The sequence below is a fragment of the Podarcis raffonei genome, chromosome 14 (assembly GCF_027172205.1).
Source record: "Podarcis raffonei isolate rPodRaf1 chromosome 14, rPodRaf1.pri, whole genome shotgun sequence".
In the NCBI taxonomy this organism is placed as follows: domain Eukaryota; kingdom Metazoa; phylum Chordata; class Lepidosauria; order Squamata; family Lacertidae; genus Podarcis; species Podarcis raffonei.
The window spans coordinates 39,483,830-39,497,397 of NC_070615.1; the positions used below are offsets into that span (position 1 = coordinate 39,483,830).

Sequence of the window (13,568 nt, forward strand, 5' to 3'; positions counted from 1 at the left end):
CAAGCTCTGCTCTGGGAGCCTGCTGTGCAGTTGAGCCCATCCTTAATTTGCTGGAATGTCAGCAAGAGAAAATACTTCTCAGCTCAGAAAAGGAGTGCTCAGGCTCTCTGTTAGAAGGACCTGGTTCTGTCCATTCTAATGGACTTTCATCATGGCATTGTCTGTGAAGACTAGGAGATGTTTCAGAAGAATCAGTGAGGATCATCAGGCACTGGTGGCCTTCTGAGTTTTTTTTAGGTTTGGAAGACTTATTTTCAGTTGGAGTATGGCCCAGCAGTGAAGGAATAAGCAAGGAAAAGCACAGGTAAGCATTAGGGGAAATACAGTGGTGCCCCGCAAGACGAACGCCTCGCAAGACGAAAAACTCGCTAGACGAAAAACTCGCCAGACGAAAGAGTTTTCCGTTTTTGAGTTGCTTCGCAAGACGAATTTCCCTATGGGCTTGCTTCGCAAGACGAAAATGTCTTGCAAGTTTGTTTCCTTTGTCTTAAAACCGTTAATACCCAGGGTGCATTGCTTGAAGAGGTGCAGTTGCGACTTGACTTCGAGGAGCAACACATAGCACGCGGTGTGGTAGCCTTTTTGAGCTTTTTAAAGACTTTGCTGAATTTTTGAAGCTTTTCCAAAACTTCTTTTGCAGCCATTTGGCAAGTTAAACTTTTGAAACTTTTTTGGGGGTTTTTGGATTTTGGGTTGCGGTGTTTAGAATTCAAGGACTTGGTGTTGGGGAGAGGTTTGCAAGAATGTGGGAGCTTGTGTGGTTTTTTTCTGCATTTTTATGATTTTTTGTGACCATTGGGGCACTCTGCTGTTTTTTTTTTAAAAAATTCTGGGTTTGAATTTCTGTGTGCTGGGTGGCTGGGGGAACAGTTGAGGAGGGGTTTGCAAGAATCTGGGAGCTTGTGTGGTTTTTTTTTTTGAATTTTTATGATATTCTGTGACCATTGGGCAATGCTGTTTTTTTTAAAAAAAAAATTGGGGGTTTTGAATTTCTGTGTGCTGGGTGGCTGGGGGAACAGTTGAGAAGGGGTTTGCAAGAATCTGGAAGCTTGTGTGGTTTTTTTTTTTTTTTTTGAATTTTTATGATTTTCAGTGACCACTGGGCCATGTTGTTGTTTTTTTAAAAAAATTGGGCTGGGTGTGTGCTGGGTGGCTGGGGGAACAGTTGGGGAGGGGTTTGCAACAGTTGGGGAGGGGTTTGCAACAGTTGGGGAGGGGTTTGCAACAGTTGGGGAGGGGTTTGCAACAGTTGGGGAGGGGCTGGGGGAACAGTTGGGGAGGGGCTGGGGGAACAGTTGGGGAGGGGCTGGGGGAACAGTTGGGGAGGGATTTGCAATTTCTGTGTGGTGGGTGGGTGGCTGGGGGAACAGTTGAGGTTTTTGAAGACTTTGGTGATTTTTAAAGCTTTTCCAAAACTTCTTTTGCAGCCATTTGAGGATTTTGAAGACTTTGGTGATTTTTGCAGCCATTTCGTAAGTTAAACTTTTAAAACTTTTTTGGGGGGGGTTGGATTTTGGGTTGGGTGTTTGGAATTCAAGGACTTGGTTCTGGGTTTGAATTGCTGATTTTTTTTTTCTTTTTCTGAGTTTACGAAGGTAAGAGCTGTGCTGCCATGGGACCCAAGAAGACTGCTGCTGCGGAGGCCAGCGAGAGGAAGAAGGAGAAGGTGACGCTGGAAATGAAGAAGGAAATCATCTGGAAGCACGACGGTGGAATGCGTGTGACAGACCTCGCCAGGGAGTACGGCAGGAACCCATCGACCATCAGCACCATCCTGAAGATGAGGGAGAAGATCCTTGCGACTGATGCAGCCAAGGGAGTCACCAGGATCGTGAAGAACCGCCCAGCTGTTCTGGAGGAGGTCAAGAAGTTGCTGCTCATCTGGTTAGAAGAGAAGCAGCGTGCAGGGGACACAGTGACTGAGGCCGTCATTTGTGAGAAGGCCAAGGCCTTGCACACAGACCTCGTCCGGGAACAGCCAGGAACCTCAGGCAAGCCAGAAGCCTTCAAGGCAAGCAGAGGCTGGTTTGACCGGTTCAAGGCAAGATCTGGAATCCACAGCGTGGTCAGGCATGGAGAGGCTGCCAGTTCTAATGTTCCTGCGGCTGAAGACTTTGCAGCAGAGTTCCTGGAAGTTGTGAAGACGGAGGGCTACGTTCCACAGCAGGTCTTCAACTGCGACGAGACCGGGCTGTTTTGGAAGAGGATGCCCAAAAGGACTTTCATCACACAGGAGGAGGCCAAATTGCCTGGCCACAAGCCCATGAAGGACCGTCTGACCCTGCTCTTCTGTGCCAACGCAAGCGGCAACCTGAAGATCAAGCCCCTGCTGGTGTACCACTCGGAGAACCCACGGGCCTTCAAGAAACACAAGGTCGACAAGGAGCAGCTGAGTGTCATGTGGCGGTCCAACAGTAAGGCTTGGGTCACACGTGTGCTGTTTGTGGACTGGGTCAATCTTGCTTTTGGCTCTGCTGTCAAACAGTACCTGCTGGACAACGACCTGCCGCTGAAGGCTTTGCTCCAGGACAATGCTCCTGCTCATCCTAAAGGCCTTGAGGTGGACTTGTTGGAGGAGTTCAGCTTCATCAGAATCATGTTCCTGCCGCCTAACACCATGCCACTGCTCCAACCGATGGATCAGCAGGTCATCGCCAATTTCAAAAAACTCTACACCAAGGAGCTTTTCAGGCGATGCTTCGAGGTGACTGATTGCACCACCATCACCCTGCGGGAATTCTGGAAGGACCACTTCAACATCGTCACCTGCTTGAAGATGATCACCACGGCCTGGAATGGGATCAGCCAGAGAAATTTGAATTGCGCTTGGCGCAGCCTGTGGCCGGACTGTGTGGCACCAAGTGACTCTGATGCACCAGAGTCAACAGTGGTGCAGGGCATTGTTGCCTTGGGGATGACCATGGGCCTGGAGGTCACAGAGGAGGACGTCAGTGAGCTGGTGGAGGAGCATGACCACGAGCTGACCACCCAGGAGCTGGTCGAACTGCAGGCAGAGGTTGCACAGGAGCAGGCCTTGCTGGAAGAGGAGGAAGCAACTGAGGAACGGCTGTCCTCCAAAGAACTGAGGGACATTTGCCAGAAGTGGAAGGAGGTGCAGGCTTTTGCACAGCGGCACCACCCTAACAAGCACGTGGCACATGACCATGCGAACACTTTTGATACGACGGTCATGTCACCTTTCAGGGAGCTGCTGAAAAGGCGGATGAAGCAGCAGACCATGGACAGGTTCCTCAGCAAGAAGCAAAGAGTGGAAGAGGAACCTTCTTCGAGTGGTCCCCCACTGTACGAAATGTATGTACAGTACACTTTGTTGATTTTTAAATGTTTTTCTGTCATGTTTAGAAACTTAATTTATTGTTCCTTAAATTTTTGAAATGCTCTTTACAGTATGTGTGACTTTAAAGAGCACTTAATAAACTCTTGTTGTTCCAAATTTGGCTTTGTTTCGACTTTTTTTGACCATAGGAACGCATTAATTGATTTTCAATGCATTCCTATGGGAAACCGTGCTTCGCAAGACGAAAAATTCGCTAGACGAAAAAACTCGCGGAACGAATTAATTTCGTCTTGCGAGGCACCACTGTATATATTCTTTTTCTAAGAAAACAGGAGGCACAACTAAGATAAACAGAATCTTAATGGAACAAAGAGGTTTGAAAAAATATAGAAAGGAAAAGAAAGGAACAGAGAAAGTTGAGAAAGTAAGACCTTGTCTGCTTTAGACAAAAGCAGAACCAGAGGGAGAGGTGTCCTCCCAACGGCTCAATCACATGTTCTTGCTTTTTTCCATTCAACAACATTTATGAACTGTACTGCTTACTGAAAACCTCTAAGCCATTTCCAAAGAACACTTGGGAGAATCACAGGACACAACTCATCCCATGCCAACCTGAGAATAATTCTTCAAGAAAGCATCACAAATAACCTACATCAAACATTTTCATTAACACCATAATAGATGCAAACATGTTGTGACATTCAATCTCAATTCAATGAACATTCAAATTAATGAAAGTCACCTACAGAACCAAAATGACAATATGCAGCTAAACACAAATCAACACTTTTTCTCCAAATACATTTTAACTTTTTAATAGAAGAAATGTTATATCATGATTTTAAAACTTAAAAAAAATCTTGCAAAAAATATACAAGCTCTTTAAGATTACCTTCAATTGTCTGGAATGTATCTTGAGCTCTGCCTAGTGGAGTCCTTAACTTTGAAAGGACAGTAAATTGTGCTGCTTCCCAGATAGCCCACTGCCAAAGAACAGCCTCAGTTTTCAATAAATTGCGGGGAATATTTGATTGGTCACGTTTATCCAGTCTCTGGCAACTGTAAAATAACCTTTCAAGCCAGCTTTCTTTCCTGAAACAAAATCAGGTATTAAGACAAACATGTAACTCTTAATATTTGTATTTATGTATATCCGCTTGGACCCAAGGGAGAGGGAGTATGCAAGACAGATGGTAGAGCAGTGATAGTCACGTAAACATTAATCTATTGTCTCAATGAAGCTGCTTTTCCTGAATGCTTATTGTCATATGAAAAAATAAATGGGTGACATCCAAGGAGCAGGTGCCCACTAATGCAACTGGACTTTTCCTCCCTCTCTTCCTCCTCCTCCAAATCTGCTCTGGGGGGGGCCTCCAACTGCTTTGGGGGGAAGTGCTTGGGTGGAGAGGGAAGCTGTGCAAGGGGAAGCCCCATTGCATGAGCAAACAGACACTGTTAGATGTCTCCTGCTATCAAGACTTTGCTTAAAAGGTGAATGCATACATCCAACATTAAAAGCTGTCTTCTCCACCATACCAAAGGACCAGTCATTTAGGTGTCTTCAACATGGATTTAGTTCTAAAGAAAATTAAAAGCAGCTAAGCAAACGAATTGTGAATGCAAATCTATTGAAGCAATAGATGTTGTGCAATAAACTGGTTGGTGAATTACTTAACGTAGAGACAAATTTACAAATCTCTTGGCAGTTGGGTTGCTGGAAGCAAAACACAGATCTTTTTTTTTCAACAGAAAAAAATACAAATATCTTTAAAAATACTAATCCTTTAAAATACAAACACGGACTTACCCTGTTCTGTGAGAACTCCCATACAAGATGAAACTAATGATATCAGAAAAGTCTTGTGGGTGAAATGTATTGCTTGGAGCTTTGCTCATATGACTTCTTATAGCCAGAGAGATTTCTTGTATTTCTGTGTGTTGGTTGTTACTGCAAATACAGAAACTCATTACTTTTTGTTGTTGTTTTTTAAAAAATCAATTGCAAAACAGTTTACATAAAACAGCATAGACAAAAAAAAGAACAGTATGCAATATATATGCAATAGATATAACAGGAAGTACGTATAGGCAAAGAATATGTAGAAAGCACAATAAGGTGAATCGGAAGCCAAAAGTGTGTGTGAAGTTAGAAGATTTGTTGTTAGCGTGTGTGTAGTTGCTATTGACGTACAGAAACTCATTACTTTTTGTGACGCTTTCACCCTTGGTGCACTTGTCCCTACTTTCTCCGTTCACAAGTAGCTACAAGTAGAGACTACAATATAGATCTAACTAAAACTAGATTAACGCACCCAGTACCCTCGTTCCAAAAATTCAATGCATACACACTTACCTTAGTACTACATCTAAAGGAATAGACTTCAACAGTTTTCCAAAAGCTTGCCTTATACGAGCCCCGCTGTGGACTAGCTGAACACGGCATACATCAACACATCTGCATCAGATAAATAAACACAATAAGGACTGCATACAAATTTGAACATTATTATTTGTCCTGGAAACAAAATTAACAACGTACCTCTGCAACAGATCATCTGGTAGAGACGGTGACAAAGCATGGAGGCTGCTGCATGCCTGAAGACAAATATTTACATCTTCCAGAAGAGCTATGTATTGGGTAAAAAGGAGACAGTATTAATTTTTTTTAATCATGTAACTTAGGCTATCACTATATTTAATTCACACGATCTAACAACAATTCTATTTGTTTTTCTAAAAATCAAGATCAAATATTATACGTCACTCCCTGTCCTTAATTTCACACACCAATGCTAATAGAATTTCCAGTATAGGCCCATTACACCAGGAGCTATAAAAGCCACTGAAAATAAAAGTAATGATGTGCATCGTTAACATAATTTCGTTCCAGAGTGTGAGTCATGTAGTGTCATCCATGCTGACATTTTCCCATGCTGACATTTTCTTCTTTGAATTTATGTCCATGCCATGTCACAAACAGCTTCTGCAACAAAGTGAAGTTTGTTGTGCAGTTCGGAGGAGAGTGTACAGTAAAAAAAAAAAAGCATCATGACCCCTTAGGCTCATGACATGAGTTCCGTAGTTCATTGGATTTTTTGTTCCCCTTTTCTTCATGTAGAAATTTAATTGCTCTACGTACAGCACAATAATCCAACACACTGTAGGATTACTTATCCTTTTAGAGCCATGTGAAGCATCAAGTTCTCACTACCATGCCCAGTCAATTCTACAGCTTGGGTCACTTCATGCAAGGGCATTTAACCAACCAAGACGCCTGTGTGGTACCCTAAAAACTTAACAAAAGCACCGAAGCATAATAAAATGTATTAGTCTTTAAGGTGGCACACAGATATCTTTACTGGTTTTGCTGAAACAGACTAAAATGCCTACACCTCCGGAATTTGCCATTTAGCAAATGAATTTTAGGCTAGACTGGAAAAATGGTTGACTATGCGTTTAGCCAAAGCATGAACAACAGAATTGGAAGGAACTGACTTTATACATTTCTTATGCTAAGCGGAATAATAAACCACTTACTGTTTGCCAGAAGTCCCTTGCAGAACTTATGAAAAGATGGGAGAGAGAACAGTGGTGCATATGTCTCTGATTTTTTCATTAGGACAGCCACTTCCAAAGCCCATGTCATTAGTAGTTTCCTAGAAATACATTACACAACAGTTACTCAAGATAATTACAAATTAACATTTCTAATCCTATTGGACTTGATCTAGGCTTGTCATGAAACGAGTTCTGCTCCCACTGGAGGGGGAGGAGATTTTCACATTTTCTTCCCTCCCCCCCCCCCGGTGCCCCCCTATGTTCAATTGCAATGTCCTCCCCCTAGCAGCATGTGAGGTGGCAGAGCTACAAAGGGAAAGAGGAACCTCTCCCTACCCACTTCCGCTGGATCTCAGTCCATTCCATAAATTGAAGGGGTCTGTATGTTTATGGAAGGACAAGTCTAGATCCAACTCTAAGATGACACACAGAACACAAGGTTTGAGTGACCTGGTACATAAATATCAGACGTATCCACTTCACTAGTAATGCAAGAAACTTTTATCTTATTTTATCACTGGAGAACTGAGTAGAATGCATGTTACTTACAAAGTAAGGCTGCAGTTTTTAACACATTTGTATACTGCTGAATCATATAAACCTCTAAAAGCGGTTTACATAGAATATGAACACATACTAGGGAATGAGCTCCACTGAAAACATCTGGACTTGCTTCTGAGTAAACAGGCATATAGTAAAACTGCCCATGTGGAATGTACTAGACAAAACTGGCTGTTTTAGAGTTGCTTTGGAGTAGTTAGGCATACTGTGTAACTTTTTTTTTTTTAACTGCTTTCTGGCAAGGCATAACTAATTCCACAAACTGTTATGAGAAACATAAATGCATCACGTTCCCTCATTTTTATGTATAAATATACTGCTGATGTTTAATTAGTACCAATCATTCTGTCAGAGACACATCTTCTTTGGACAGGGAGAAAGCACTAGTTACCTGGTATCATGCGTAAGGTTATCCTTCTTAAGTAAAAGTCCCAGGAGATTTAGTATTATGGAGAAATGTTTCTTCGTAGCTGTAGTTACAGTGCTAATAACAGCCCCATCAAACAAGGAAGGAGAGGAAGAGCTGAGGCTGCTAGATATGAAATGGTCATGCCTGGAGATCAATACAAAGTTCAATGTTTACTAACTGGTGACCACACACGGGGTTAACATCACATGTTGCTGCAGCTTCATAATGTTAAAAAAAAAAAACCAACCCACGCTGCTTCACTGCCTCCTGGAATCGCTTTTCATTCAGGCTTGCCAATCTAGGGTTCTCTTGCAACTAGAAAAAGTATTTCGTCCCAGTAACCCAATCCTCTCACTTCTCTTTCTGTCTTAAAGAGACTCACTAGGAACAGTCCATACTGCCCATTTTACTCTGTAGCTTTCTGATTTTTTTTTTAGCTTTTAAAGAAATTACCTCAGCCAAGAGCAGAGGTTTCACTATCACCCATGAAAACAAAAAAAGTACAATACAACAGATATCTTCTAACACAGCCACCATTATCTGACTGTGGTTTGTGAGGGGACGCCCATGAAAAAGAATGGAGATTGTACAATAGCACCTATCGTGTTGCATACAGTACACTGATAAGGTATTAACAATACCTTCCATTGTTCAACTAAAACAACCAAGTGCATTTGGTCCCTGAACTGATATATCGCTGCTATTTTATCATTTACATTATGGAATGAATGCCTTCTCACCTGGTGCAATGTGAATAGAGGGTGTAGAGCACTGCATACTGGACTGCAGGAAAATGAACTGCTATGTCACCATGCGCAACCATCAAATTCTTGCTCAGCAATGCAAACACCGTTGGAGATAGAGCCCACATCTGCCAAAGCAAGCAATAGTAAAGAACAAAGTATTTATGAAAATTACATTGCTGTCAGTCCTATATTCATTTAGTTTTTGTTTTTTTAAAAAAGCATGATTATGTCTTCTCACAACTGCTACCTAATCACAAAACTACAAGTAAACTAACATTTGAGCAATAACAAGAAGTTTCCTTGTAAAGTGTGATGCAAGGACAAAAGGGGATGGGATAGGAGATAGTGGACATTTTCCACAACTGAAATCATCATAAAGTGATCTTAAATGGTTTTATTCAGAAAAGAGCAAAGTGACTTCAGCTAGTGTTTGAACTCTCTCTTCATATGTGGCAGCACTGAGAGGAAAAACAGACAATTGTGTGTTCCTCCTCACTGTGTACTGACATACGACCCTGTGTTGCAGCTAATAAAGCAAAGATAATGTCTATTTTAATTAATTACAGTGAGTATGGGGAACCTCTGGCCCTCCTGATGATGCTGAAATAAAATTCCCATAATCCCTGACCAGTGGCCATGATTACTGGGGCTGATGGAAGTTGTAGTTCAGCAGCATCTGAATGGGCTAAGGTTTCTTACAGCAGAGTTAACTCCTTGTAACCCAGGAAGGACTTCCCCACCCAAGTAAAAATGTGTGGTTGTCCTTCAATGGAGCACAGTGAATGACACGACAATATATATGATGCTATACCAGATTTTAAATTTGAAACAGCCACTAAGATGTAAGCCCTTAGAAATATAATTGCCATTCATATTTACACTGTAGAACATACTCACTCCAATCAATGAGTTTTTTGCATTTCCTATTGTAGTCAGAGCACTAAGGTCGAATATAACAACGAATTTTGCATTCGCTACATCAAAAACATGGTTCTTGAAAGCATCGTGTTGGATTTCAGAACAAGCCTCTGGAAGCTGCAGACTGCAAAGAAGACTGTTCAAGGCACATGCCATTTCCCCAAGAATCAACCTGTAGGCTGTTTCCAAAACCGGAATGTTCTTTAAGCTTAGTACTGCTTGATACACTGCATGTGCTGCTGCAACCACCTTGAGAAACAAGAGAAAATCAGCATGTCACGAAAGTCTGGAGCTGCATATTACACATTTTCTATAGCTTGTCCACTCTTCACAATCATTAACACAGTTGAAGTTAAGTACCTACGGTACTGGTATAAAATAAATCTGGCATTTTAGTCTGTTCTTAAACTTTATTTTACTTGCCTCTAATTTTATGATAGTTGATTGTTTTTACTGTACTGTTCTTTGCGGCATGTTTTAATTTTTATCCATGCCCACTGTATGCTGCTCTTGGCATCAGCATGGATGAAGGGTGGTTTAGCAGTGTTTTTTAAAAAATAAAAATAGTAATAAACAAAAGATGTTTCTTTAGAACAACCACAATTACTATAATCACATCTGAAAGTCTTTGTTATTGGAAGTGAATGCCCACTGAAGTTACAACACGCACTGCCGAAAGGCATAAAGATTTAGAACATCGAGGCCCCCTGAAGCAAGTGGAATTAAGTTCATCAATTTCAGTGTGTCTACTCTGTATATGGCTAAAGTTGGCTATCACCCTTACGTAAAACCCTTGATAAGCAGTCATGGATGGAAATATTTATTTATTCAACTCATAAAATTTATACCCAGCCTGATTGTAAAAAATAAATCCTCAAAGTGGTTTACAAAAAATAAAATAAAACAGTGAAATCAAGGGGGAAATCACAACTATACAGTACTTTAAAAAGATACAAAAGTTGAAGTACATTATTTATTTATTTCATAACATTTGTTCGTGGTTTATATGGGACTGATTCATAGCCTCATTAATGAGAAGGCTCACCAACAGCCTGTGGACCACGACAAGAGTGTCAATTATGGGTTGTATCCAATTTTACGCAAAAAGGCAGCCAGTCTTTTCGATAACCTCTTCCATGCTGCAACCCATCACCACCCTCACCCCAAAAAGCCTCTCCAGAGAGTCAGGGGAGATCTATCAAATGATGCAAGCTGTGTGTTATCGAGATGCAGAGGGAGGGGACGAGTAGTGTCGTTCATATCTAGCACAGAAACAACCAAATAAAATCAAGACCAAACAAAAATGTTTTCCATCCTCTTAAAAATAAAAAGTTGTTTTACCCAAAGCCTGCTCCAAGCATATTGTGGCCTTTGTACAAAACTCCTGTAAGAGCCTTGTCAAGTACAACAGCTCAATGTGCCAAGCATGCTCTAGAGTTGCATGTCTGCCTTCGTTTCCCATTCTCTTAGCACTTGGTTTCTTAAGTCCACTCCTGTTTCTAGGCACAACAGCCTCCAGAGATGGAGCAACGGCCACATTTATGCTTGTCAATTCGAGCAGCACTGCAAACCAATTGGGCATGATGCATGAATTCAGCTACTAACCATGCAGAACAGCTTACTCACACTGAGTCAGCTGTAAAATTAAAGGGCATGTACATATGTGCTTTCTTTTAATTTAGAAATTAACATCAAAATGCAAAATCTAAAAGTGCATCTAAACAATTGTGGCACGAAGGTAACTATTTATCGCTTACCTCTTTTTCCTTATGGTAGCGGAGTACAAGCAATTTTGATTCCGGTATAAACAATTTCTCTATAAATGATGATGGAAGCTTTGTATTTATTTGTTCAACAATCTAGACAGAGAAGAAGACTTTTCATTATACTTTTACTTTTTGGCAGGCGGAAATTGTAAGCTTTTAAAAATACAGACATAGGAAGTGATCCCATAATTTACACAGTACTTAAATCCTTAAAATGCTATTAAACCCTTCCTATCCCTCCAAACATCTCTATCAGGTAAATCACCTTTCTCCTCATTTAAAGATGGAGAGGTGGGACTGGAAAAGCAGTGATTTGCTCAAGGCCATAAAATTATTATAGAAACCAAGATCAAGGTAGAGAATGGTCTCCCTGTCCACTCACTCATAACCTTAAATTGTCAAATAAATGAACAAAAACCTATGATTAAAGTGAGATATTATGAGAACTGTATGTACCAGCATCAGTAAGTTCAACACCGAGATGATATAATCAGTACCACAAGTCTGACAATTTTCCAGCTGATCCAATCCATAAGTGATGACCATGTCACAGTGTATAGTCATACTGGGATCCAGACTACCAAGCAGGACACCGACACACTCGTTGGCAGCTGTCAATACAGCCTCAGAAAAGAAGACTTGGTTTGCTGCGGTCACACACCTCATTACTCTGTACAAAACCTGAAAACAGAGGGAAAAGAGATACAATTAACTGAAAGATGAGTGCTGTCATGTTCCTGAGGCTAAACCGCACAACCATCTGGAGTCATTCCAGCCACACGCTTTCACTAGAAAATACTAGTAACTGCTACTGCACATCAAAATGGAAAATGATTTTAAAGTCTGGTGGCATAAGTACAGACAGCACACAGGGGGCACAATGCAAAAGTTAAGCACAACTGCACCTTCCAGAGGTTTAAACAGAAAAGATCTAAGCACATCCTCATCCCACTGAAATAAACAGGGGTTGAAGATGGTTAATTTTGGCTGGAATATGTCCCAAAGAGGTATTCGGCGTAGGTCCTTTTCTGCTGATTGAAACTAAGTATGGAACAGTGAGCTTTAATCCAGTGACATCTGATGCTCTGGAATTACACATCGGTGGTACAGGCATGTTCCCAACAGAAAGGTTGGAGAGGGAGCACCCAGTATGTCAACTGATGGGTGACAACAATTAAGGAGAAGAGGCAACAAGCTATCAGATTCTTGTTCAATTTGGGCCTCACTGCCACAAAGGGTTTTTAGGTATGCAACATGAAAGACAGGAAGCCTTACATCAGTTACGTATGCTTCAGTAATTGGTGGCCCTCTAATGGGACTGAATCGTTCTCCAATACTCCTCACCACCGTACTGAAAACTCGAAGTAGTGCTGCCAGTTTGGGCAGTGAAACACTAGGAGGAGGAATATCTTCATCTACCAATTCTCCAGAAGCCACGTGGCCAAGGTCCTACATAAAGAAATGTAGTTAGCATATACCCAATGCAAATTCACAACTACAAGCTTTGTGTATTCTAACCCCACAGTGCAAGATACTGTATCTCTATGCTAACATAGGCATATTCCAGAAGGTACAGTTAGTGCAGAATTTGGCAGCTATGATGCTTAGCTGTTAAATCTTAAGACCTTCAAAAATGGCCTTGCTTCTACTATCTTTGCTTGGCTGTCTGATGATTTTTTGGAAGTAGGCCTTCACTATGGTAGCACCAACCCTCTAGAACACCATCTCGTGCAATATAGGAGACACCAAAAATGAGCTTTGAGTGAAAACTGAAGATTCCTATGTTCAAAAAGGTTTCCCCCGACCCTTACAATGCTTTTAAAGTGTGCTGATCTATTCTGCCTATTGTTTATATGCAAGGGAAGACACAATATCCAACAATACCCAATCTGCTCCTTTTTAAACACTTATCAAGACCAACATTTTATTACCTCAGCATATGCTTCCATATCCTCTAGAAACTGACCAAGAAGTGTGGTAGAAAATGCAAGGTCAGCTACCCAAAATGGTTCGAGGCTCTGTAACCACCCTGTACAAAGTGCCAAACCAATAAAAACAAAGTTATGATCAAAAGTACACTTGATTTACTCAGAAACAAAGTCACCTAAAAGTGAAGTGTACACACAACAAACAACCAGCTCTAATAAATCCTACACACTGGTAATTTTATAACATCAGTTACATTTATCAAGAAAATCAAAACAGAGCAAGATGACTCATTTAGAAGAATGCATAAGCCAGGCATAGTCAACAGAGAACATTTGTGGCCAAATTCTACCTAATGAAAGCCACACCCACACCATAAACTTATA

General features: G+C 41.2%; 1 protein-coding gene across 1 annotated transcript in view; it reads right to left on the reverse strand.

Moving 5' to 3' along the window:
- The window catches only part of SMG1 (SMG1 nonsense mediated mRNA decay associated PI3K related kinase), a 72,560-nt gene that overhangs the window by 39,033 nt on the left and 19,959 nt on the right, over positions 1-13,568 (reverse strand). Inside the window, exons 9-20 of the mRNA XM_053366100.1 lie at positions 13,188-13,285; positions 12,532-12,705; positions 11,713-11,937; positions 11,248-11,349; positions 9,470-9,739; positions 8,567-8,697; positions 7,809-7,970; positions 6,836-6,954; positions 5,838-5,925; positions 5,652-5,753; positions 5,106-5,246; positions 4,191-4,390 (exon numbers count right to left, since the gene is read on the reverse strand). Coding sequence (XP_053222075.1) covers positions 4,191-4,390; positions 5,106-5,246; positions 5,652-5,753; positions 5,838-5,925; positions 6,836-6,954; positions 7,809-7,970; positions 8,567-8,697; positions 9,470-9,739; positions 11,248-11,349; positions 11,713-11,937; positions 12,532-12,705; positions 13,188-13,285 — 1,812 coding nt within the window. The remainder of the gene's footprint in view (positions 1-4,190; positions 4,391-5,105; positions 5,247-5,651; positions 5,754-5,837; positions 5,926-6,835; positions 6,955-7,808; positions 7,971-8,566; positions 8,698-9,469; positions 9,740-11,247; positions 11,350-11,712; positions 11,938-12,531; positions 12,706-13,187; positions 13,286-13,568) is intronic.